Raw genomic sequence first — 27715 nt, 5'->3', positions numbered from 1 at the left:
TGAGAACCTTGACCTTTTAACTTGAACTTGTAATGTATGTTGTTTGCTCAAAGTGTACACATCACTGAACATGTAACTAGTGTCATATATCAAAGGAAATATTTAAACGACATACTGGAGTAAACATTTTAGTTAGTTGAATAAGAGGCTGCCCCAGGAAGACCTTTACATCACATACAATCTTGGTGTGTTCCACCGCTCATGTGTGCACATATGTTTGAAGGAGAGTGTTGAAAAGCTGAACAGTGTGTGAACGTCCTCCTTGAACGGAAGAAACATATACATATCTTGAAGCAGCATCATCAGTCTTGAAGTGTGTGCATCACCCAACAGATGTGCAAGAATGTCGAGATAACAGCGAGAACAGGCCACTGAGGTTGCTGTCAGACTGTCACGCCATTTGGACCCCTTTGTTCTGAAATGGTGAAAATGTTCTCAGAGAAATGATGTGTTGCATCACAAAGGTGGTGCCCACATAGGTTGAGGGAACACATGTGACTCCTGCATCACTCTGGCATGAGTTACTGTGCCACAATAGCTGTTGGAACATGCATTGCACTGTTTCACCACTGAGTAGAAACTGAAAACGCACAAATAGTCTGATCCTTGCTCATCATATGCATTGTTGATGTGGTGTTAGGGTGCCTTCTCTCCTGCAGGTGACAGCAGATCCATTCAGTGGAGATTTTTGGTGGCACATCGCTGAAACGAAGCTTGTTACCAAAAAGGAGATGAAGAGGCCGGTGCATATGAATTGAATCACTGAAGCCTGATTAACTTTTGGGTTTTTATCAGATAATGCAGTAAAGCAGGCCATCCTGTACCTGCATATACTGCAGGTAAGCCATTGAGAGATATTATTATTTCAAACAACAGATTCCAAGGCTCGCCAACAACTTCTAGAACATTCCAACAGAATGTTGAACACATACACAGAGGATGTTACAATGACTTGTTTTCAACATGTACAGGGGATGAACCATTTATATAAACACATATATAACGCTGATACATTCTAATCCTTACACAAATAAACAACTCACCACTATAGTGAGTCTCCTCTATCGTCCTTTATTACATACACCACCTTTACTGTCCAAATTCCAGGGCTAGGTTTATGTAGGCCTCTCCACACTAACACAGTTTAAATACCTGGCATGTAAGTGAGTTTATGATAAAAAAAGCCCTCCTGCTTCACTAAACCTCCCAAGTTTAGAGCAACCGCTAATGATGAGAATCTCGGTGTCGTGTCGCGCAGCAATTCAAAGGGATGACACAGACACAATGCGGTGAGTACAAATCCTTAACTTTATTGTTCTTCCCGCTTCCTGCTTCCAAACACCCCGTTCCCACATCCCAGCTCCTATTTATCCCCACCCCCACGTCATACCCTGGGCACTCCAACTCGTGCAGTCTCGTAGGGGAAGTACCTGTAAACCCCCTTGGGTCCACAGGGGAGTGGGCTGGCCCACGGCAACACTATATCCCTCCCCAACGGGGGAGGCAATGAAGTAAACAGGGTTTAACATCTAATGGTGTGCCATTGAAAACTCCATGACCTGTGACAGTGTAGGGTGAGGAGGCACCTGCGCTTGATCACAGGTGGCAGGATCAGTCACACGCAAAGTATGCGTAACGCCTGGATGGATTTGGGTTGTGTCTCAAATTGTATCACACACTCCCGGACCTCCCTGATGCAGGCACCTGGTTTGGGCTCCCACCTGGCGTCTCGACCCTTGCAGGTGGTTCTTGTGCATGCGTCACTGTTGGCAGAACCACTTGTTCCTGTTGGCTCGTTGCAGGTCTCTCAGCTGGGAGCCTCCTCTCATCGCTTGTGTTCCCCTGACGGACTAAGTCGGTTCCTGGACTGGTCCTGGTGTCAGCTACGACTGTGCTGTCTCTTCCATAGTCATGTGACGTGGAGTGAGGTACGCGTTTGGTCTCTAGACCTCGCCGGGCTGTCACCATGGTGCCTTTCATGGCGGTCACTGTCCATGGTTGTACCTCGAAAGGCAGACAGAACTTGCCTCTTGGGTGATGGTCCTTGACTAGAACAGCATCCCCCACTTGCACCTGGACTGCTCGAGCTCTTCACCTCTGGGAGGCATAGCCGTTAGTGTGGGCTCTTCTTGTTGCTGATTGATTCTGTGGCGGTGGTTGTGTTGCCCATGAGGGGTGGTGTGGAATGGCATCTGTTATTGTCCTCCCAAAACAGAGTTGGCTGGGGGTCACTCCTGTGGTGGTATTGGATGCGACACTGTATTCCCGTAGGAATGCATAGATGGTGCCTTCCATGTTCCTGGATTCTGCCGTTGCAATGCGGATCACTTTGTTTAGTGTTTTTATGAACCGCTCTACCTCTCCGTTTGCCTGGGCCATTGGGGTGTGATTCCCCGATGTTTGGTGTTGGTGGAAGCCAGGAAGTCTGCCCACTCTCGGCTGTTAAAGGGGGGCCCATTGTCCATACGTACCTCGCCGAAAAGCCCATGGATAGCCATTAACTTTTCGAACTTTGGGATGACGCCGTGTGCAGCCGTGGACTGTACCAGCTCCACCTCAGGATATCGCGAGTAGTTGTCGACCACCACCACCATGTATGAACCATCGGGAGGCTCCCGAAGTCTGCGCTCACCCTCTGCCACGGGGCCGAGGGCCCGTCTTCAGTGATGACCGGCGCTGGAGGATCTGGGGAACCACTGGCCTGGCACACTAGGCACCCCTTGACAGCGTCCTCTACCAGTTGATCTAGTCCTGGAAAACAGGCCTTGTTCCGGAGTCGGGTCTTGGATTTGACGATGCCCTGGTGAGCTCCATGGGCAAGGGATGCAGCTCGGGCTGTCAGGCTGGATGGTACTACCAGGCAGAGTCCCCTTAGCAGGCAGCTATCCTCGCTTACCGAGAGTTTGTGCCTTACGTTTGGACAATGCGTGGAGTCTGGCTTGGGCTTCCTGCGTGCAGAAACTGTCTGGGTGCTGGAGTGGTCACCAATCTCCTGACCGGGTGGATGTAATTGTGATCTGTAGGCATTCATCCTGGTTGGTGGTCGTTACCACTTCGCTGAGTGCCATGGGCATTGGCCTGGCCCGGTCTACCACAAACCTCACATATTCCTCTGTCTCCTGGGCTTCCACCATTTCTTGAGGGGTGGCTAGGCAAGTGTGGCCTGATAAAAAGTCAGCGGGATTCCTTGTTCCTGGCTGGTACTCTACGGTGAAATCGAATTCTTGGAGTTGCAATATCCATTTTTCGATCCTGGGGGGAGGTTTCGAAGATGATCCCTTGAACAGAGGCAGCAGTGGTTTGTGGTCAGTCATTACTGAGAAGGGCTTTCCATACAGGTACAGGTGGAAGTGGCGGCACCCCCAGTGGATGGCAATGGCCTCTCGCTCGATTCGGAAGTACATCTGCTCGTTGGCGTGAGCCTGCGGCTGGCAAATGCGATGGGGCCCCACTCTCCATAGTCTCGCTTTTGTGTCAGGAAGGCTCCTTGGCCTGTGGGGCTGGTGCCTACAACCAGTTGTGAATCCCTTCGGGGATCAAAGAATGCCAGCATCGTGTCGGTGGAAAGCACGTCTTTGGTGGCTTGGAATGCGCGCTCTTGTTCCTCTCCCCACACCCACACCCACGGGTGGTCAGCTTGGGTGAGCTGTCTTAGCGGGCCGGTGATGTCTGACAAGTTCTTCATGAACCGGCCACAGTATGTGACCATACCAAGGAAGCTTCGGACCTCTGAGACAGATGCGGGGGCCGGGGCCTCTTGAATGTCACTGACTTTGTACAGGTCTGGTCAGATTCCATGTTCAGAGAACCAGTAGCCGAAAAAACAGATCTCTCTGAGGACGTCGCATTTTTCTCGGTGAAGTGTCAGCCCTTGCTTCTGCAGCCTCACAAACTCAGCTCGCAGTCTCCTCACGTGTTCATCCAGGGTCGGGGCATGTACGAGGATGTCGTCGCTCATGTTGAGGACCCCCGGTAGCCCTTGCAGGACCCCTTTGATGGCGTGTTGGAAAACTTCTGCCGCGCTGGAAATGCCAAAAATGAGCCGTGTGTACCGCCAGGAGCTGGTGTGCATGGAGAAGGTGGTTATTAGTCAATATTCGGGGTGTAGCACGATTTGATGATACCCCAATCTGAGGTCCATTTTGGAAAACAATCAGGATTCGGCTAGCTCGCCGAGGATGTCATTTATGGTTGGGTTCAGGTGCCTTTCCCTCTTGATTGCCTTGTTGGGTACGTGCATGTCCATGCAGATTCGGACGGCTTCTGGTTGTTTAGGTTTCCGCGCTACCATGATTGGAGATACCCATGGGGTAGGGCCTGAGACTCTTTCGATGATGCCAGCTCTTTCCAGGAGTTGTAGCTCACGCTCCACTTTTGGGTGCAAGGGGATTGCCACTCTCTGATATCTGAGAGCTACGGCGGTGACTGATTTGTCTATGGGGAGCCGGAGTGGTGGTCCTCTCAGGCAGCTGATGCCTTCAAAGAGAGAGCTGAACTCATCCACGAGGTCCTTGAGCACGATAGCATGGATGCAGAATGAAAAATGCACTAGGTCGAGATCTTGGGCTGTCTGGCATCCAAGCAGGAATCCTGCACCTTCCTTGGACATATAGGGGGTGATTCTAACTTCGGCGGGCGGCGGAGGCCGCCCGCCAAAGTTCCCCAACCAAAATACCGCTCCGCGGTCGAAAGACCGCTGAGGGTATTTTGGGATTTGCCCTGGGCTGGCGGGCGACTGCCAAAAGGCCGCCCGCCAGCCCAGGGCAAATCAACCTTCCCACGAGGACGCCGGCTCAGAATTGAGCCGGCGTATTGAGAAGGTGCGACGGGTGCAGTCGCACCCGTAGCGTATTTCAGTGTCTGCATAACAGACACTGAAATACTTTGTGGGGCATTCTTACGGGGGCCCCTACAGTGCCCATGCCATTGGCATGGGCACTGCAGGGGCCCCCAGGGGCCCCGCGGCACCCCCTACCGCCATCCTGTTCCTGGCGGGAGACCCGCCAGGAACAGGATGGCGGTAGGGGGTGTCAGAATCCCCATGGCGGCGGAGCGCGCTCCGCCGCCATGGAGGATTCTGCAGGGCAGCGGGAAACCGGCGGGAAACCGGCGGGAGACCGCCGGTTTCCCGCATCTGACCGCGGCCGAACCGCCGCGGTCAGAATGCCCTGCGGGGCACCGCCGGTCTGTCGGCGGTGCTCCCGCCGACCCTGGCCCCGGCGGTCTCTGACCGCCGGGTCAGAATGACCCCCATAGATCTTCGTGGTCCTTCAGGTGTCATTGTGGGCCACTTCCGTGATGAATACCCCAGATATCTCCAGAGGTTGGGTGTTGCCGAATGCAAAGACTTGCACTCCTGAGTGGCGGCAGTGGTTTGGATAGCTTCTGGTATTCCTCCATGGCCATCTGGTTTATGGACGCGCCGGTGTCCACCAGTGCTGATGCCGGAAGCCCTTGAATGAGGACTTGGCACGTGGGTAGCCGATGGTGTGTACCATGTGAACTATCTGGTGGTCACCATCTATGTCACTGTCTGAGTCTGGACCAGGGGTGGTCTCAATTGTCTTGACTGACCTCTTTGTCGTGGGGGCAGCCCCTTTAGGCCTCGAACAGCAGACTTTCACAAAGTGGTTGGCCTTTCCGCATACGCTGCATGTCTTTCCCCAAGCTGGGCAGGTGCTGGGGTGTGGTGCCGGGCCACTGCACCACTTGCAGGATTTGCCTTTCTGTCTTCCTCTAGTAGCTGTTGACTTTTAGCCGCGGTGCGTTCGCGGTAACCGCATTGACCGGCTCCATTTTGACTTGGGCTGGCGGCGCTTGCTCCATGTGCGCAGCACGTGTTCGTGATAGTTCTTGGGATCGCCCAAGGGTTAGGATGTCTCTCATTAGCATGTTCGGTTGTTGCAGGATGCGCTCTCTGAGCTTCAAAGACGAGCATCCCTGGATGAACTGCGCCTGGATTTTGTCTTCCTCGTCGGGCAGTGTGCAAGTGCTGGCTAGCTCCTTTAGCCTTGCGTAGAAGACGTCAACCAACTCGTCTGGCGTTTGGTGGGCTTGGCGCAGTAGGAACTGCTCGTCGTCTGGATTTGCGTATGGATCAAAGTACGCTGTGATTGCTCCTTTCAGGGTGTCATATGTGTGTGGCCTTGCTTCTGTCATGGACTTGAACACTTTGTGGATGTCCGCCCCTCCGAGGTGGAGGAGGAGGGGTCCCCGTCACTCTGCTTGGACGTCCAGAGCCTCAAAACAGGTTTTGAGGCGCTCCACCTAATCCTTCCACCTCGCAGCCTGGGTGGGGGGGGCTCCTGTGACGGTGAATGGTTCCAACGGAGGTATGCTGGCCACAGCGAAGGGTAGCGAGAGAGTGGTGGTGCGCCGTGCGAGTGGCGCCTGGCGTCCCTGCCTTCCTCATCACCCAAGATGGATGGGTGCCATCTGCGTCTGCACCACCTCTAAGCAGCACTAGGTGGGCAAACCTCTGTGATGTGGCCCAGAGGAGGCTGCAGGGCGATGATCCTGGGCATGGGGCAGCTAGACAGGGCCTGGTGCAGGGTAATGTGCACAAAGAGAGGCTCAGGTGTAGTCAGAGACTGTGCAGGGAGGGCCTTGCAGGGAGTGGTGTGCTTCAGCCACAATCGTTCCTCCTGCAGGTTGTCAGCAGTGTTGGAGGGTGTGGCAGTGTTCTTCAGGTCCTCAAGGGAAGCAAACGCGGTAGAGGTTGTGGCTGTGGGCGTTGGCCGATGCCCGGGTTTGAAGTGACCCTGGCGAGGGGAGCGCAGCATAATCACCTCCTGTGCCGGCTGGGCTGTATTTCTTCTGTGCCTCCTTGCAGCCGAGCGTGTCAGGCCGGGCCTCCGGAGGTGGTGTGGCCGGGCCGCAGTCGGGTTGGGCGTGGCTCAGCATGCGTCAGGCTCCGTTGGCGAGCAGCATGGCACAGAGTCAGGGCGGTGCCGCGTGCCGGGGTGCAGGCACTACCTAGCAAGGTAGGTCCACCTTTGTCTCCAAAAGGGTGTCATGTCACCAGCGATTCAAAGGGATGACACAAACACAATGAGGTGAGTACAGCTCCTTAACTTTATTGTTCTTCCCGCTTCCCGTGTTCCAGCTCCTATTTATCCCCACCCCACGTCATACCCCGCGCGCTCCAACTCACGCAGTCTCGTAGGGGAAGTACCTAGAAACCCCCTTGGGTCCACAGGAGAGTGGGCTGGCCCACTGCAACACTACATCTGGGACCCAGTAACTTTGTGTATCTCAAGTCCTTATTGTCGATCCCGTAAGCTGTCTCTTCTTTTACCACCTTGGGACCTATGTTGATCCCTGTTGACCCAGGGATACAATAATGGATTGCCAATGCAGGTTGCTTCCATGAAGCCTATCCTAAACAATTCAAGCATATGTCAGTAATCTTGAAAATGTTATTTCAGGACTTGTCTGCTGATAACTGTCTTTGAACAACATATACAGTACTTCAAATACAGTTGCAATGTTTGGGCTCTTGTAATACAGTGTAGTATATGTCCAAATAATATTGAGCCTTGACATTTATTCAGAGAAATGTGGCATTTTGTATGCATTCAAGTAGTGGAACAATAAATGAGAACAAAAACATGAATACATCATTGTAATTTAATTTTCATTTTCAACATATCTCTGGATAACATTAGACGCAGACCGTGAAATAATCTAATGTTTGCTGTTTGTCCTCTCGTTCATCCCGCATGAACAGCAAAGTCTGAGGTCTGGCCAGCAATTGTTCCTCGACTGATAGGTGAGTCACAAGTATCTTTAAGCTAAATTACACCTGCTAGTTTTCCTTAAAGTCGAACCGCTATTGTTAATTTGCTCCATTTATATTTGACGAACATATTAGTTGCAGTAGCAGGTCTAAAGCGTATGCTCCATTAATGGTGCTGAAGTATTACATTACATTATTAATGCAGTACATGATGCCATAATTTCACTACTCAAATAATGGAGCACTGTGACTGAGCATTCGATTTTAGATGGGTTTATATCGGAACCTTTAGGTAGTAATTCATAATTCATCACACAGAAAGCTGTTTTTGTGCAAAATCGACATCAGTGTAAAAACGGCGAATACCTGATTTTCCATTGAGCCAGAAAGTAGACTGGACACTTCCAGTTTTCATCCATGTAATTGGTACAATCCACGTATACCTGCAAAAAATAAACGTAAATGTCTTTAATAGGTGTATTGCCCTCAATTATCCACGTGTTTAAGTGTCACAGCACTTTTGCAAAACAAAGTGGAATTTCAATTTGAACTGTAAATGTGAAGAGTAAATAAACCTAAGAATTTGGCAGAAATGATTATAGTTCACCGCACAAGTATAAATCAAGGAACTTTACTCTACTTGGCGCTTTAACTCAATGCTTGAGTGCTCCACAACCCCTTAATTCGCACAAAAGTATACTCTCTCCAAGGGGTAGCACTCCACGATCAAGTCATGTTTTGAAATTAATCAATCATATATTAATATGTTCTCAAATGGTCATTCATCCATTCATTCTTTTGCATGAGAAGACGTATCCTGACATAACAAACTAATAACACAATCAATACCCATGAAAACTATCATTTAGATAATAACTTTGTCATCATTTTCAACTCCTTGGTTCCTATGGAAAAATTAAAACCCAAAATTTGCGTGTAATATATTTACTAGTTTCATTCGAGCTAACTTGAATGAAACTATTAAATATATTACACACCAATAAAAGAATGAAAAAATTAAAAGGATAGGAGGTGAATCATGGGTTTTTAGATTATGACACCATAAACCAAGCCCAGTGAACACTTCAGTTCTTGTGCCTCCAATTTATTTTCTCTCCATATAGGTCATAGGTTATTTATCTGTAGACAGCGGGGGTATTGTTGTTAGTCTTCCTGCATTAAGCGGGGATGTAGGACTAAGAATAGTTGCTCATCCTAGCTCGCCTTCCTCTTCCAGGCTTTTGACCCACCATCTCTGCTCCCATTAAGGCATTTCCAACATATGGTATGGATGGAATGGATAAATGAAGAGAATATACATTATTAGGACTTCTGTTAAGAACATGCACATTCAATCTTGGAATACAGGCAGATGGCATACTAACTGGGGTTTCAAAAGAATCAGTGAATTATTGTACTCATCAACATCACACAGACTATTTGGAATATTCCCAAGCAGCCACACGCCGAAAGTAGGGAGGCCACTATCTATACAAAAGTTTGATATGGTAGCCAATACATTTCCTTCTTTGTTTTCATATGAATATTGCTGCTAGTACTAAAAACTGCTAAAATCTAAAAGAGCTATGTGGCTAGCCCCAGATGCACTAAACTCCAGAGTGGCTACCTAATGCCTGCTCAGTCTTCCTGCTCCCTGGCACTCGCCTGGTGGTGCAGCTGGCAGTCTGGAAGAAGTGTGAGAGTTGGAGTCCATTTCAGGCCAGCGGATTGATAATGAGATTACCATGCTGTTTGGTGCTATGATGCCAACATGCTGTGTGGTGCTATGATGCCAAATCTGTGAGGGGGGATGCAGTTGTGGTTGAGGACTGCTGACTCTGCCTCGTTGGATGTTGGGAAGAGCTGGAGGATGCAGTCTCCTCAACTGAGTGGCTCCCTCGGGAGCTAGACAGTCCAGAAAATCATTGTCAGCGGCACACAAAGAGCCCAAAACATCCAAGGGTTTCAAGGGAACATCTGCAGAGAGAAACCACCTCAGGATATTAAAATAGCTGATGTTAATGCTGGGGGCATGCACACAATGATGCCAAAGGAAGGGCCTGCAAAGGTGTGTTCCACTGAAGTGACTTGGGTAAACCACAAATACATTTGTTGTTAAATAAACCTTGTTCCATAAACCTACTGCGGATAATGATGATATGACACAGTGGTTGGTCAGAGAACTCATGGTGATTTCTTTGGTTCTGGGAAGGTCAGGACAAAAGCACCAGTGGTTAGTCCAGTGGGGCTGACTAGGGATGATTTGGTATTAGCCCAGGGTATTTAACAAAATAATGATTCACTACAAAAGGTGGCTATAACCACTAGGTGCTCCAGGAGCATTGAGTCAGTTTCCATTGGTTTATGGAAATTTTGGATTGAGTAGAGTGGCTTCATAGGCGGACAAGGCCAGATGGTGTGTCCCAGCAGTAATGCAGAGGCTGGGTGGCAGCAACTATTTGGTTTGGACTATAGCATGGGCACATTATCTAGTTTCCAACTGACTGAAATGGGTGTTGGAGAGGTGCAGTCCCCTGGCATCATGGTTAAAGCTACAAATGATTTTGGGCTGTACTTGGCATCTGCCCGCTTGGAGTGCAGAAGGACAGGCAATACACAAATCTCTAGATTCTTATTTTTATTTTATCAGACTGGTCAGGGGATGGTGACCTCTCATGCACCTCAGAATCTGAATCAGAGCACAACAGTGATGGGAGACCTGGTGACAAAAATCAACATTCACAATAAAATCCCCTGGTCCATTGCAGCATTCTAAAAAAGTTCTTGAGGCTTGGATCCAGAGAAGCTATCCTCAGACATCTGCACTGCAACTCAAAAGCAACAGGTCACTGTTTAGGACCCGGGGGATGGTTGCAGTACTTGTGATGTGATGAAGGTTGGATACCCCAAAAATGTGGAGCTAGTTTGGGATCCTGAGGACAATGAGCTAACCTCTACTAATAAGCGATAGCAGACTGTGTGATAAGTATCTTCTTTGGGACATTTGGCCTTCGATGGCTTAACCTCTATGACAGTGCTTAATTTGTGAATAAAAACGTGCCGGTGCCCAAAACCCCCCTGTTAAACATGCGGCTGTTGCATTTAAATGTGCGAGCACGGAATACTGAGGCAGCGCAATCCTGAAGCCATCTCAGGCCTCTGCAATCCATTTACGGCCACTCCCTGCCCTTTCAGCTCACTCTAGCAGCTTTCTTCTTTTGTGACGCTCTTACGTTTTTCTTTTCCTCCGTCTTTCCCATATGTGTCTTTTGCTCTCAGCAAATGCTTGAGACAGAAGAGTAAACGCCGGCCCTCAAACATAAGTGCCAGTGCTCAGCACCGGAAACAACAAGCACACATTAAGCACTGCTCTATGCCCTCTATGCTTCTCCATTATTTACAAACATTTACTGCTGCTTGTAAATGAATATAGGAAAGATGCTGTTTATATAATAGCATAGCATCATAAACCTTAGGTGATATTGCAGAAAATGTAAAGAACATGGACTCTTGATTGATGTTGAGACCTAATCTGGAAGTTTGTTGGAGTCAACCAGAGCAATGTGGCTAACTCAAGGGCAGATTGAGGGAGACAGGCCATAAGGTTGAAGTCATTGAGAACTGTAAGCAGAGGATCAACTATAGGGTGTTAGGTATACTGGAAGGGAAGCAGGGCAATGAACCAAGAATGTATGCAGTTCATTTGTTTATGCAAGCCTTTCCTTGGTTGAATGACTGGGTCATTCACTGTCAAGTTCAGAGAGCTCATAGGATTCCCTTTCAGAAGACAGACAAGAATCATATATATCAACATCCCCATGCTATTTTGATTTTTTTGAGGAGCTTCATGTTCTGACAGCTAGTCTTTCCATTTGTGTGCCCCTGTCGTCCTCTCAAGGTGCTTGGGGTTGAGATTTTTGTCTGGTCCTGTTTCTGCCATCAGACAGTAAAATGATGGTGGCAGTTGCGAGAGATGATTCCTTCCTGAATCGACCTGCAAATATGCAGATTTGTACTAAGGACAAACTTTTCTGTCAGGATCCTGAAGAAGCCAAGACAGTGGGGTGATTCTAACATAAAATGTGTTGTTTTTTCGTGCCTGTTCTTGTCTCCCTTTCTAAAGCAGGGCTTATATTGGCTACAGGGGAGGCAAAGAAACTTAGAACCAGCACAGAAACAAAGGGTTGGTCCCCCTTTCTATTAGAGGATGCCTTTCATTCTGTGAGGTCAATGTTGAGCAGTGACAGGCCTGCATTGTCCGGTACTTTGAAAGATTGTGTGCTGGTTGGTGATTGGGAAACTTTCACTTCTTTTTTGCTTTTTTACTCTCTAAGCCCTTGCTCATATTTCTGTCCTCATTTTTCTCTGTCTTTCACTCCTCAGTAACCATGATGCCAGTAGGCAGTAGCTGATGCTAACAAGATTGCTCCACCCCAGTATTGGTGGAGGATTCTTGGTTTTCTGTGATTTCCCACAGAAGAATAGTACAAGTATGCATGGTGCTGGGAGTGAGGGGTGCTGGAGTAGAGCAGGGGATGGGTTCAAGGAGTTGTGTTTGCATAGGTGTGAGTGTGTGTGGAGATTGGTGTGGTGGCACGGTTTAAGAGGAGGGTGTTAGAAACTGGGGTTCTGGTGGGAAGAGGTATGCACCCTGTCTGATGCAAGAACCAAAATCCTAGTAGGGGCAAACCACAAACACACACTAATTTCACCTGTGCTCACCATTTGTAGATTGGCATAGAGCAGTCAGGCTTAACTTAAGAAGTCAAGAGTTACTAATCACAAAAACCTACTATTAAGCCATGCATTATTTACTCTGAAATAACCGGAAGAGGAGAAAAAACACTTAGGTCAGCTATTGGTTCTGCTTCTGCTTACCATTTAAAGATATGCAAAGGCTTGAGATGAATTTGAGTGAGGTTTCATCAAGAGAGATGAGATTCACTGACCTCTCAATACCACTGGCTTACACATTTTCACCACCTCATTTGAGGCCATTGAGAATAAGGGTTATGTTTCTTAAACAAAAGTGGTTCATCATATTTTGACTATTTAACATAGAGCCAGAAGAGGCAACTTGAGCCTGTCTAGACAGCATCATGCACAAAAACATGACTATGAAAATAGAGCCCATATGAACGCACAGTGGGCTGAGTAGATATAAAATGGTTAATTTTGCACCAAATATTCTCTCACCAGATTATTTTCCTGAATCAGGACTGCATTAGAAATATAGATTTCAGTACATCAAGGCACAAAGTATGTTTGATTATTACCAGTGAAAAGGTGTACATGGCAAGGCGGCTATATGTATTTTAATCAAACATACAATCATTTGCAGATTGTGAGCTACCATTGTCGCTTTTGTTTGCATGAAACCTATTAGAGTGCACAGCACAATTGCAAGGCCTAGAAAGCGGCCTTCAATTTAAGTGGTAAAACTAATAAAATGTGTTCTTAAGTGTAGTGTTTTTCTGGAACTCAGGCTAACAAGCTGCAGAAGAAAATGTCTATCTGAAATGCACACACTTTTATTAAGCATGCCATGTGAAATGTGGCCACATGGAGATATAGCTTTGTGAGTTTCGTCTTGTAAGAAGACAGAAAAGTGTCAGTAAGATTCAGTGTATTACTGTCTGAACAAAAAGCACAGTTCACTGTCCTGTTAACAGGGCACGAACCGAGCATTAACTGGCCTAGCTCCATAAAGTACCTTGCATAAGAAAGATATATACGGTACCGGTATACGAGGAGTGTTAAGCACTATAACTGGTTGCTAGGAGGCTACTAAAACATTAGGGGGCATTTTTATACTTGGTTTGCCCTGTTTTATCCTAGACCTATCTAGAGTCAAGATATAAGCGTTAGTGTCATATTGTAGATGCAGCAAACTACCTTGCGCTAATTAGATGTACGCTAACCCTCTACCACTGTATTTATACTCTGGCGCCAAAACGAACCGCACAGGGTAGATGGAAACAGATAATGGCGCGAAGCCTGCTTAGCGCCATTATTTAACACCTGGGTCTGACCAGGTGTTAGGGGACCTGTGGACCTATTTCCATGGCTAAACACCATTAAATGAGCCCACAGATGCCCAACCCAAGCCCCAGGAACACCCCTACCCAGAGGGAAGTCATAGGATGGGGAATCCCATCCTAGGTAATTATAGGTAAGTATTTTTTTTTCTGTGCCATTGGGGACCCCTTACATGGGGTCCCCTGCCTGGCACTGGGTATTATGGCCTTTCTCAGGGGACACTGGTCCCCTAGGCTGGCCCTGGGGGTGGTGGGCATGACTCCTGTCTTTCCTAAGACAGAAGTCAATACTGGGTGGCAGTGCATCAGAAAATGACGCTAGGCTGGTTAGCAGCATGTTTATTGCGGCTAACCAGCCTAGCGTAATTTCTGACCCACTAACACCTTTTCCCCTCTCCCCATCCCCCCACCAGCTAGCGTCTTTTCTTCAGACGATAGCCTGTCCTTTGCACCACAGTGGGCCATTCCATAAGTATGTCCCCCGGCTGGTGGTATAGATTTTGCCTCAAAACTGCATTAGCGCAGTTTTGCGGCAAATCCATAAATATGGGCCTTAGTTCCGACTTCAGGCCTGACTGACCAATAAGGTACCAGGGTCTTCTTGATATTTTGTTCTAGAATGTCTCTTGTAAATATCATTCAGAAATGTTTTTTCTCTTTCAGTTTGTGCAGAGACAAGGAGCCTTAAGGTCTAGCTAAATTCATAGGCAGTTGTATGGGTTGAGTGAAGGGACGAGTAGTCACTATGAGGTTTTTATCAGCACGGATTCTGACATTGTTCTCCAATGACTATGAAAACTGTCTTATAAGAGCTACTTTTTTCCAAGGTGTAGCCACTATATAGTAGATATTGCTCTTTATCACAGTAGACTAAATCTAACAAAAGCTTGACATAAGCATGGGAGTCAAGCCTTTCAACCCAATTAAGGAAAGCTCTGATGAATTGATGCCTATGACAATCACTGCTTCATCCAATGGGACTTGAAACCTGCCTACAAGTACTCACAGTGGAAAATGATTTCTGAGTTGGCTAATGAGCCCATGAGAGTGCCCTTAATTATGATGGGGGTCAGACTTTAGAGTCTTAGTCCAAGAAGCCAATGAGAACACTCAGTCTGGAAAAGGTTAGGATCAATAGATAATCATCAAATATTAAGGTATGAGGTATCTGGTCAAGGTTCAGGGCTTTGGTTTCATAGCTTTACTATTTTTGCGAAAGTGGAATATTAGTTAGGGTGGCTGGTAGGCCACCAAAGTAATAATGTCACTATTCTTGTTAGATCCGGTAAAGGTTTCAGTAATTTAAACCTGAGCTCCACTGTGGTAGGTATTGCACAGAGCAAATAGGCTTAACGTGAGAAAAATGTGTAAAGCATTTAAAAGTGCCAAACCAGTTAAAAATCTGATGAGAGAACACAATTAAAATCCCACTTCAACTTATAAAAATAGAGAATATTTTAATTAACAGACTGACATCAAAACGCCGCAAATCCAGTGAGTGGAACCAGAGATTTGAATTTTGAAAGTATTAAATAAAAATAGTACCAAAAAGCACAAAGTGCCAACTGAAGACAACTGGTAGAGCTAGATATGGGATAAAGGTAAATATATCACAGTCAAGATACAAAGATGAGTTGGCGCCAATCCTGCAGATGTTGGCGATGATTCGGCTCTGAGCCATGCAAAATTGCAAATGAATCAGGTATGGAGATGATCCATTGTGCATTTGGCAATGCAGTGCTCCCAATCCTCGCCGTAGCATTGATTATAGGGCATTGACAGTGACCTTGCAGCAGTGCTGTTGGAGTGTAATTGTTATAATCAAAATTAACATGAAATGTTTGAAAATTAATGAGTAATGATGCTGCATAGAAAATGTATTAATGTATTTTAACCTACGCATTTGAGTTGCCATATTGTGACAGTGCTAATGTGTTTTCTGGTATGGTGACTAATAAACTTGCTAGTAGAGTGTAATCAATAGGGAATAAACATCATAAATCTTACTACAATTTGTGTGGTTATTCATGACTGAAAGGTCATGGGGTGTTTCGGGTTTCATTAATGTCACCAACCAAGTTGATTGATTTGCTATTGTGAATATTGATGAGGTTATTGATCCATTGATTGACATGCTGATTAGTTACCTTGTCTTAAAGTGTCTCCAATCAGGGTCAAAAGATTAATTGGCCTAAAACGAGTCCCAGGTTAAGTAAATTACCTAAAACGGGACGCAGTATCAGTTCTGGTAACAGAGGATGGTTTAGGCCTTTTGGGGCCCTAGGACGAGGGATTGTTGTTTTAGAAGTGTTTTCGAAATAATGCAAATTGGAGAGATGATGTGCCCCTAAGTCCCAAATGACTTTCCCGGAATCTCGGAGCTTGCCGAAGTGAGTTGGGTATGTTCTCGGCTATCTAGTGATAAGTATGCGTGACGTAGAATTTGCGCTTGCTCAGCTTATGCATATCGCAGGTGAATTGTGAAGGTTTGTGAGAATTTAGGCCAGGTAATGTTTTATTAGGAGTGGGCGTACTCTGCAGTATGAGAGTTGGGAAGTCGGTGAACTTCATGTGAGTGTGGCGGTTTGTGCTCAAAAATTGGCCACATGGTTGTTGGTGATGTCCGGACCCGGCGTGGTCTAAGACTCCGGAGTATATTGATAAGTGTATGAGACACTTGGTTTATGTTGCAATTTGCACTGTTTAAAAGGTCAATCGGGTGTGGTTGACGAGTCAAGTTTGAGTCAAAGTGTGTGAGTGAAACCTTCAATGGAGATTTGGTAAGTTCTAAAGTGCAGCAAGATGAACCATTGACAAGTCGAGAGTGAAATTTGCGTGTCAAATCTTGCTTGCGAGTGTGGGATCTGAGAAGGAGAAAGTAGCGGCCGAGGCTTCAAGTGAAAGCTCTGTAAAGTTCTGAAGCAATTGTGTTACCGTTCCTGTAGTAAACCGGCAAATTTGAGTTTGTTGTTAAGGTGCTCGCAATATATTGCATTCGTTTTGTGTGGATCTAGCATGAGGAAGACAACCCGCAAGACTTTATCAGCTGCAGTGTTTGTGAGTGTGACGTCATTTGGAGCCGTGCTGGGATAGCTCAGCTAGTAAGAAGGGTCGCGCACGGATTGGAAGCCGTCCGTGAGAGGCAATTGGTTGAGAAGGTAGGAGAAGAGTGTTCTGGGAACTAAAGTCACTTCCTGATTAGATTCAAAACGAAATAAAAGATGCAAAAATGAAGTTTTTCAAGGCTTTAAAGAGTGTTTTGAGGGGAGATGTGTACATTGCAGCGAGTGTGGGGGAGCCTACACCGCCAGAGGATACTCCGGCCTATGCCGTAATGGGGGAGAAGGGAGTCGCACCATGTCTTTGGCTAAAGCAATGGTGCAAATTGACAGAGAAAGATGGGTGTTTGGCACTTCCAGAGAATGGAACCTTTAACATGGGGGTTCTAGAGAATTTGCAGAAAGTGTTAAATGAGCAAAAGCCGCCTCCGAGACCAGCTCAGTTTGAGGCGTTAGCAATTTGGGAATTAATGGCCATACGACAGAGGCAACAGAAATTCGAGAGGAGAATGAGGAAAGCGGAAAAGACTCTAGCGGAAGCTAGATGGGATAGTGAGTCCAGGATGTGGAGAAGGGAAATATTAGATGGAGTTAGGATGTTTCCGGCAATAACTCAGGAGGCCGAAACACAGGGAAGAAAGGCAACTAGTAAAACAGACAAGGGCTCTAGTAAGCAAAAGGAGACTCAGAAGTATTGGGTAGATGCAGATGATTCCGATGATGACGGGTTTCTCTATCAGTTGTTACATGATCGACCACCACCATATGCCATAAATGACAATAGACCGAGTACTAATGGAGGTCCTGTAAGTTCGACACAGAATCAGGGTACCACAAATACAGCACAGGCAAATTATGTTACCACATCAGCTGCGATACAGAATGGTGCTAGTATATCCACTGCACCTGAGACGCAGATAAAGTTGCAACCACCACCAGTTCAGAGGCTTTACCCTGATGTCCCAGTATTAGAGAAGACTACGAATTTGATGGTGCCGCCTGATCCAGCATACACGAGATCAAAGTTAGTGCAGATTGAGCCAACTCCACATTTGCTGCCCCAGCCGCAGCAACAGGTGGTTCCAAATTATACTTTGGTCACAGGATCGAAATCAGTTACAGCACCTATAATGAATCCAGCTATGGGAGTCAATACCCCACCGAGATTGGGAAATGGACAGACACCCCCTGCTATATCTCTGCCAATTGCCGTTGGTCCGCCGGTACCGCTGTATGTGCAGGCGAAGCCTAGTATGTATGACCAAGGAGTAATGACTCAAGAGGTGATAAGAGGAGGGTTCACAGAAAGCTCCCAAGGGATGACTCTTGGAGAACAGACAGCGGAGAGGTCTAGATCCTTGTTGGACTTCAGTCTGATTGGGGTTCTGTTAGAAACCATGAGACAAGCAGGCTTGGGCCTACTGACACCACAGGTACTGAGTGCAAATACATCACAAACCCCAATGGTGCCAGCTGGAAACATCTCGTTGCAAGGTTTGACATTGCAACAATTGAACGAATGGCTGGAAAAGCTTAAAACTCCACAGACTACTCCTGCGACAGCAGAGCGGTCAGAAAGAGAGGAATACCTGAATTTTGTGAGGTTGGGGGTGGAAGCAGCTGAGCTAGTGGAAGGGAGCATGGAAGTGAACAGATTAGAGTCATACACTAAAGCAGAATTGAGATATTTGTGCCCTAAGATAACCAAAGAAGTGAGTAAGGTGCACCAGAGGTTGGCAAATTTGGCAGACAAATACAGCATAGACTTAGACAATACTAAGCATCCGAAGAGGAGTTATAGGTTAGACTTCGAAACTAAAGATTTTGATCACATGAGGTCTACTGGGATGAAGGGACACCTTAAAGAGATACTACAGAGTGCGCACGTTTGGGGAGTTTAGAGAAATGGGAAGGCAGATGGGCGAAGAGAGATAAGAGGAAAGGTGACTGTCTGGAACAGCAGCAGGCGAAAGCTGTGCCAGACACAGGAACCATAAAGATGTTACCAATGAGAGAAACAGCTGGCGGGGTTCTAGTTCATGTGCCATGATCTAGAGGTGACATTTTGTCATTCACAAATGACTACCCAAGGTTGAGGGAAAAGCTATTAGAATGGTATCAGCAAACGGATAGGTTTGAGAAGCTTGCAAAATGTCTTTGGGAAGACTTGAATACCCTCTTTGAGATTATAGGTCCAGCTGATTTGTGGCTTGGATTGGCCGACGACGGAACTGGCAAGAGACATGGTTACAGGAGCACCGTCTCCTGAGGTGATGAAATACTACTATAAGGTGATTGAGTTCCTGAAGCAGAAGGTGTCGCCGCAAAAAATTGATCGAACGGCACAAGAAGGCAAAGAGTCGATACATGCTTACTATGAGAGGTTGTTAAAAGCGTTCAAACAGTACAGTGGCACAGAGGTCATAGAAACAAAAGACATGAATCACTTTGTGTTCAGGATTGTTGAAGGATTAAGACCAGAGATTAGTCAGATGATTAAGAATCATTTGATCTGTTGGCAAGTGAAGCCGATTGATGAGGTGTGACAGTATGCAAAATACTGTAGTGATGAGATTGAATTGAAGCAGAGAAAGCTGAAAGAGAAGGTGATTGTGATGCAAATCAAAGCAGCTCAAGCAGGGATGCAGGGGAATGGAGTACAGCAGATGGTGCAGCAACTGCAAGGAAACTGAATATTTCAGCCCCAAAACGAGGGGCAGAGGTCAGGGAGGTTTTGTGAACCGTGATCCGGACTTGAATACTGTTGTGGTTCAAAATGATGTGCAAGGGATGAAAAAGGTGTCACCATGCCATGCGTGCGGGGCGTGGGACACTGGAAGCGGGAGTGTCTGATGATGGTGCAGGATGGCATTGTTCAACAAAGCAATGATGTTGGTGCGTTTCAAAATGGGAGGGGTCCAAGAATGAGGGGTCCAAATCCAAACTTCCAGAATAACATGGTTCAGATGCAAGGCCTCCAGTCCATGCAACATGGTTCAGATGCAAGGTCTCCAGTCCATGCAACAAATGCAATGACTGTTCGGATAGCGAGGAGTGCAGGCTTGCCGCGTCCCTAGAAGTAGATCAGAGAGGACCTTATGTGCAGGGAAAGGTGATGGGTCACAAGGTTTCCTTCCTGGTTGACACAGGAGCTACACGCTCTACAGTCAGAAGTGCAGAGGTTCCAAAATTGCCGCTTTCAGGGCGTACTTTAAAGGTGGTAGGAGTAGCAAATCAGCTCCTGACTAATCCAATCACAGATCCGGTCCAGGTCGAAATTGGTACCCACCAGGGATTACACAGATTTGTAATCTGTGATTCGAGTCCCATGTCCCTACTGGAAAGGGACTTGCTGTGTAAGACGAGGTGTTCAATCACCTGTTCCAATGAAGGAATTGAGGTACAGACCAACAGTGATGATGAATGGGATGATGGTCAGATCTCAGAACCAGAGACGGACACCACAGATGAGGAGTAACCTTTGATAAGCTTTTTCCCGATGTTCACAGTGACCGATTTGCCAACCAAATTATAGGGTACAGTCACAGAGAAAGTGTGGAATTTGACAGGAAAAGAAATGGGACTGATAAAAGGAGTAGAACCAGTCAGAGTAGGTGTGAAGTGAAATGCCGTGTTTCCCAAGGTAGCACAGTACCACATGGCACAAGATGTCCTTATACAGGTGATGCAGATAATTGCGGATTTTGTAAAGCAAGGGGTCCTAAAAGAAGTGATGAGAAGCCTGTGTAATTCACCAATAATGGGACTGAGAAAGCCTTGTGGGAAAGTTCGAATTGTCCAAGATCTGACAAAAATTAATGATATAGTGGTAAAATGTTGCCCAATAGTGCCAAATCCAGCCGTGATCATGTTCCAGGTTCCATGCGATGCAGATGCAGTCGTGGACTTGTCTCAAGCGTTCTTTTCTGTGCCTCTTCATGAAGATAGCCAATTTCTTTTCAGTTTTAAATTCTTGGACAAGGTTTACAGTTGGTGTCGGATTCCTCAAGGGTTTTCAGAATCGCCCTCCATCTTCAATCAGATATTTAAGAAGGATTTGGAATCATTGGAACTGCCTTTTAATTCAACTCTAGTACAGTACATTGATGATTTGTTGATTGTGTCCAGAACGAAAGATGACTGCCGGTATGATACTATTGCCCTACTGAATCACTTAGGGAAGAACAGGCACAAAGTGTCCCCAAAGAAGCAGCAGTGCTGCCAGAAAGAGGTGAAGTACTTAGGCCACCTGATTGAGAAGGGGTCAAGGAGAATATGCAAAGAAAGAGTGACAGCCATATTACAGATGAGTCCCCCGACATCCAAGAGAGACGTTAGGATGTTTTTGGGAATGGTGGGCTACTGTTGCCAGTGGATCCAAACTTCTCAATTATCTCTAAACCTTTGGTGAGGTTGGCTGTTAAGGAGGTTAAGGATGGCCCGGATACCCTAACTATGTCCGAGAAAGAGATGAGGGCATTCATTGAACTGAGAGAATGTATGTACAGGGCTCCAGCTTTAGGTATGCCTGACTACACAAAGCCTTTTGTCCTGTTTTGTCATGAAGGTGATGCTTGTTCTTTGTCTTTCCTGACACAGGTCCATAGAGGTGCAAACCGCCCAGTAGCATATTTTTCAGCTACTTTGGACCCAGTCACAGCAGCTTTACCGGGTTGTCTGCGTGTAGTTGCAGCAGTTAGTCAAAGCCTTAATCAATGTGAAGGTACAGTGATGGGACATCCCCTAACAGTAATGGTCCCACACTCAGTTGAAATACTAGTCACCCGAACCAAGACACAGAATATGACAAATGCCCGTCTGACCAAATATGAAACGATTATATTGGGGTCACCTAATGTGTAATTAAAACGCTGTACTGTGTTAAACCCGGCAACTTTGCTTCCTAATTAAAATGCAGATGTTGATGATGCCGAAGAGGTAGAAAATGATTGTTTTGAGGTAACAGAACTGTGCACCAAACCAAGACCTGACATTAAAGATACTCAATTGGAAGAAAATGATTACATTATCTTTGTTGATGGTTCATGCCTGAGAGACTCAGTAGGAGTACTGAGAGCTGGATACGCTGTACGTACAATCACCGGTATCTTGGAAGCATCTTGGCTTAAAAGAGTGTACTCTGCTCAAGTGGCTGAATTGGTTGCTCTTACTAGGGCATGCCATGCTGCTGACAAATTGAAAGTCACTATCTATACTGATAGCAGATACGGATTTGGAATTGTCCATGATTTTGGCCAGTTGTGGTCACAGAGGGGTTTCATGATCTCTTCTGGTTCTCCAGTGAAGAATGGTGAAAGAATTAAGGAGTTGTTGCACGGGATTCAGTTACCTCTTGAAATTGCTGTGGTGAAATGCAGCGCTCATGTGAAATCACAAGACTTTGGGGGTCATTCCGACCCTGGCGGTCATAGACCGCCAGGGCCGGGGACTGCGGATGCACCGCCAACAGGCTGGCGGTGCATCCAGGCCAATTCTGACCGCAGCGGTAAAGCCGCGGTCAGAAAAGGGAAACCGGCGGTTTCCCGCTGGTTTTCCCCTGGCCTGAGGAATCCTCCATGGCGGCGCTGCGTGCAGCGCCGCCATGGGGATTCCGACCCCCTTACCGCCATCCTGTTCCTGGCGGTTTTCACCGCCAGGAACAGGATGGCGGTAACGGGTGTCGTGGGGCCCCTGGGGCCAATGGCATGGGCACTGCAGGGGCCCCCTAACAGGGCCCCACTAAGATTTTCAGTGTCTGCATAGCAGACACTGAAAATCGCGACGGGTGCAACCGCACCCGTCGCACCCTTTCCACTCCGCTGGCTCCATTCGGAGCCGGCATCCTCGTGGAAGGGGGTTTCCCGCTGGGCGGGCGGCCTTCTGGCGGTCGCCCGCCCGCCCAGCGGGAAACTCAGAATTACCGCGGCGGTCTTTTGACCGCGCAGCGGTATTCTGGCGGTTCCCGCTTGGCGGGCGGTTCAGAATCACCCCCTTTGTGTCAAAGGGGAATGGATATGCAGATCAAGTTGCAAGGTTTTGTGCATTGAATTGTATATCGTTCAAAGATCAGTGGGAATTGTTACCTGAAACTGAACATTAGACATGCACAGGCTATGCATTGAGGGTGGTTGACACGATAGAAGAGTTAACATTGTTGCAGGGACATGCCAGCAGAGAAGAGAAACGTTCTTGGCTTAAAATGCAATGTGTACAAAGGCCAGATGATTTGTGGGTTTCAGATGAGGGGAAAATGGTTTTGCCTAACAGTCTCTTGTCACAGTTTGCAAGATTTTACCATGGTCAAGCACATACTGGGGAGAGACGCCATGATCAGGTTGTTCAAAATCGATTGGTTCAATCCAAAATTCAGGCAAGCTGCAGAAGTAATCTGTCACAGGTGCATCATCTGTCAGCAGATGAATGCAGGGAAAGGGACCGTGGTGAATTTGAGCCACATTGGGAGAGCAGGAGGTCCATTTAGCAGACTGCAACTGGATTTTATTGAGATGCCTGTGTGTGGAGGTCTGAGGTAAGTGTTGGTGATTGTGTGTATCTTAAGTCATTGGATTGAACCTTACCCTACACGTAGGAATGACAGTCTCACAGTAGCGAAGTTGCTGCTTAGGGAATTGATACCATCAGATAGAGGAAGTCACTTCAACAATGAGGTGGTTAAGCTCTTGTGTGCAGCATTGAACATTGAACAGAAGTTGCATTGTAGCTACCATCCTGAAGTCTCAGGATTGGTGGAACAGATGAATGGTACCTTGAAGTTGAGAATGGCAAAAATGTGCGCTGCTACCAATTTGAAATGGCCAGATGCATTGCCCTTAGTGCTAATGTCAATGAGAAATACACCTAACAAGAAAACAGGACTGTCTCCTCATGAAATTCTCATGGGCCGAGCTATGAGATTGCCCGCAGTGCCTGCAAATGCTCTTGTGAATATCACGGATGATTTGGTGTTGGAATACTGCAAGGGTCTGGCTGACGTGGTCAGCTCTTTCTCTCACCAGGTGGAAGCAACCACACTGCCACCGATTAATGATCCAGGTCACAATCTGAAAGCTGGTGACTGGGTTGTTGCCAAGAAACACGTGAGGAAGTCATGTTTGGAGCCACATTGGAAGGGGCCGTATCAAGTGATACTGACAACGACTACTGCTGTGAAATGTGCGGGAATCCCAAACTGGATCCATGCCAGTCACACAAAGAAGGTGACGTGTCCAACTGATGAGGAAATTGGGTTGTCGAAAATAACAGCTACAGAAAAGGAAGTCTCAGGGCCGGAGAGTAATTAAAGGGGCACTGAGACTGAAGGAGAGACCGTTGAGGACGGCTTGGTCACTCAAACAGCAAACAAGATCCAGAAGGGTGACGGTGAGCCTATCTCAACTGAGGCACCAAGGACCGACCCAAAGAGAGGTTCTCCCAGAAGCAGGCAGTTACGGGTTTGAGGTTGAACCCCTGACAGACCCAGAAGGTGAAGGAGTAGAGGCTGAAGACAGTCAAAGTGTTCAGGTTCCTCCTGAGCCACTTGCAGGTCCAGCAAGAGAAAACGCCATAGCACAAGAGGAGGGCATTGAACAGCAACCTGAAAAGCTGAACGGTAAAAGGACACTGAGGGAAGATAAGTGGCCAGAGTCACAAAGCTGCAAAAGGGAAAGTGGTCATCAATGAAATAATAGAGGAAGAGGTTGATACCACAAGGAAAGAAGATCTGAGTGAAAGAGAATTGCAGGGTGACCGCAAGTTGAAAAGAAACAGAATAGCAAACAGAAGATACGCAGGTCCTGAATGGGCTTATGCAGCGTCAGCCGAGTGGCAACAAGAGTTCTTGGCTTTCTATTTTGATCGTGAAGTTCCACTTCAATACTATGGTACCTGAAGTTGGCTACAAATAAAAGAGACTGTGTTAAGTTGAAATAGAATAAAGGGAAACCTGAGAGAAGAGATTGATAAATTACCGGATGTGACACTGTTAACCTGAATTGACTTTTGAAAATCGATTGTGACAAGCTTCTAACTGGATTGACACAAAAGGACCCTGGGAGTGAATGAGAAAGCTGTAAATACTTGCTGAAGGAAGACTTTTTTGCTTAGCTTTATTGAAAAAAAAAAGAGAAAGTTATTAACCATCCTCATGTGAGTTGTTTACACTTACAGTACTTTACCTTCTGATTCTTTACAGATCATGCCTAGGTCAGGAGATGACATTGAGGGGAATACGCGCTGTAAATATTTGGGTGCTGCTTTGGGTGTTATGTGTGTGATATTCATTATAGCTTTGTTTGTGGAAATGCGTTTGGTGGATAAGAGTGAAGCTAACAATGCTACAGTTTCTGAGACTGCTACACTAACTCCATGGGAGAAGTTTAAGCAAGATACAAAGTATTTGCATGATGAAACTAATACAAAAGGGGAGCTGTCTACTAACATTTTCTATCGCTTGTTGAGTGAGTATGTTGACACTATGGATGCAAAGGCTTGTTATGTGTGTACACAAACTCCTCTTTCAGTCCAAGAGGGGGTTACATACCACAGTTTGCCATTAACCTATGTGATTAGTTGTAGTCTGCTACAAACGCGTTTCTATAACCAGGAGGAAGTGCAATACTTTTACTCTAACTACGATTTAGTGTTCTCTCATGTGCCTATCATAGAAGATTTAAATAGTGTAGCTAAGTATTATGCTATAAAGCTGATTAAGGAATTTTTTGAGCCTAGAATGACAATTAGTACTTCATATGCGCACAGCAATAATTTGACATGTTTGCTTACATCTGTAGAAAAGAGCTGAAGATCGCAGGAGGGTTTTAAAGGGGAAATTAGAAAAGGGCTTGCAGCAACGGTCATTTCTTAGTAATAGCAGCAATTGTGATTATGGAACAAGGGAAGCTAGCTTTAGATTCGAAACATGTAGGTAGGCTTTGCATTACGCGACCAAAATCATACTATGACAATGTGTTTGTAGGAACGACTGAGTGTAAGCATGTGTTTTTGTTTCAGAATAAATTGACTTTCATGCTAAATGGAATGGATCAAGCGATCCCAGGGGTTTATTACATTTGTGGACTTAATGCTTATTACCGTCTTCCAAAGGGATGGTATGGGACATGTTATTTGGGAGGAGTTTTCGCAAAGATCTATCATCTAGATGATTTAAAGAAATTTTTCGAAAGTGACAGAATTACTTTGTGCTAGACAAAAGAGAGAAACTGCTGCTGGTGTAGTAGGAGACATATTTTGGAGCAATAATTCCTTCAGTGGGAGTTGTTTTGAACTCCATAAAGATTCGAAAGTTGTCTACTATTGAGGATAACATGCTGACAAACTTCACATGGGCTATACTCCTGATGGATACTGAGCTTGCTTCAGAGAGGGCTATGACTCTTCAAAACAGGCTTGCTTTAGACATTCTTTTAGCGAAAAGTGGCAGAGTCTATAAGATGCTTAATGAGCGTCACTGTTGTACCTATATACCTGACAATAGTAATGAGATTAGAAGTATGCTTACTAACCTAACAAGAGATAATGCAGATTTGAAGGAACTGAAGGACGAGGAGTCTGGGAAAAGATTGGAGAGGGATTTGCGTGTATGGGAAGTTGGTTTAGTAGTCTTTGGCATGGGTTCTTGGGAAAATTAACACAGGGAATAGTAATTGTTTTGGCTTGTTTATTTGGATTATGATTATTGAGCAAAATTTGCGAAAGGGGTAAAGAAAAATTGGCAAAACATAAAGCGAGGAGGGAAGAAAAGAAAAAGGAGAACATGTTCAGGGCAAAATATGAAAAGGCGATACAAAAGGAAGAAATTGAGATGAAAGACATGAAAAGGTGAAAGGGTTGTTAAAGAATGGGTTTGTGTGATGACAAGTGTCAACAGAGGGATTGTTGGAGTGTAATTGTTATAATCAAAATTAACATGAAATGTTTGAAAATGAATGAGTAATGATGCTGCATAGAAAATGTATTAATGTATTTTAACCTACGCGTGTGAAATGTGCCCACGGGGAGTGGCCACCAATGTATATGATGATTAACGAAATTGACTAATAATGAATTATTGATGTACTAATGGGTTTTGTATTAGTATTAAGAGTTATATGTTAAGATTTTGCTAAAATTAATTACTAGGCCTTAGTTAGCATGAGTCGGGGCCTAGCTGCCGGTCTCATATTAAATGTGTTTTTCTAACGTGCAATGTGCTGACTTGCTGAAGGAAATGTAGCCATACTTTTCCAGAAGCTAGAAGATGTGTGTAACCATAGTAAATTCGTTCTCATGAGACTCAACTTGCTCAAGGAGACATTCTTGCTGAATGCAACAGTGTAAACTTGCAACAGGTACAAGGTCGCCTGAACTGGTAAAGACAATGGGACTACTGACTGAGCCCGCAAGAATAAAAGTTTGTACCTGCCATTCTACCCGTTGGAGACATCAACTACAGGAGCCAATGAACTACATGAGAACTGTACTAAAGTGAAAATCCTAGTGAGGTGACAAAACAATTATTGGTTGGAGATAATGATGCACCAAAATTTGCCCAATTGGAAATTAAGCGAGTGTACAGCAAGAGTAATATAACCCCGTGTCACAAGGAGAAATCAGCCATTACGTGCCATTCTTTGCTAGCACCTAGCCACTTTGTCACTCTGTCTTAAAGACTTTGCTGTTTGACTCTTCAAACCATCCTTACCCTTGTCTTGCCTGATTCCTACTTTTCCTCCTTCTGAGGGAAGTGTTCCTTATTACCTGTCTTGCTGAACTTTGCTGCGTTTCCTGGCTAATGGTTAATCAACTGATGGCCTGAGGACGAAGACTGACTCTGTATGCTGACCCATAACGGAGGGTAACTATGTGATAATGAAAGTGTAATT

The 27715-nt window shown here is 46.1% G+C and overlaps 1 protein-coding gene across 1 annotated transcript in view; it reads right to left on the bottom strand.

The window, feature by feature from the left end:
* The window catches only part of LOC138284183 (aminopeptidase Ey-like), a 432258-nt gene that overhangs the window by 192546 nt on the left and 211997 nt on the right, over positions 1–27715 (bottom strand). Inside the window, exon 11 of the mRNA XM_069222681.1 lies at positions 8105–8181. Coding sequence (XP_069078782.1) covers positions 8105–8181 — 77 coding nt within the window. The remainder of the gene's footprint in view (positions 1–8104; positions 8182–27715) is intronic.

This window comes from Pleurodeles waltl, chromosome 3_1, assembly GCF_031143425.1.
Source record: "Pleurodeles waltl isolate 20211129_DDA chromosome 3_1, aPleWal1.hap1.20221129, whole genome shotgun sequence".
Classification (NCBI taxonomy): Eukaryota; Metazoa; Chordata; class Amphibia; order Caudata; family Salamandridae; genus Pleurodeles; species Pleurodeles waltl.
Note: the sequence above shows the minus strand (reverse complement) of the source record. Positions and strands in the feature narration are given on the sequence as shown.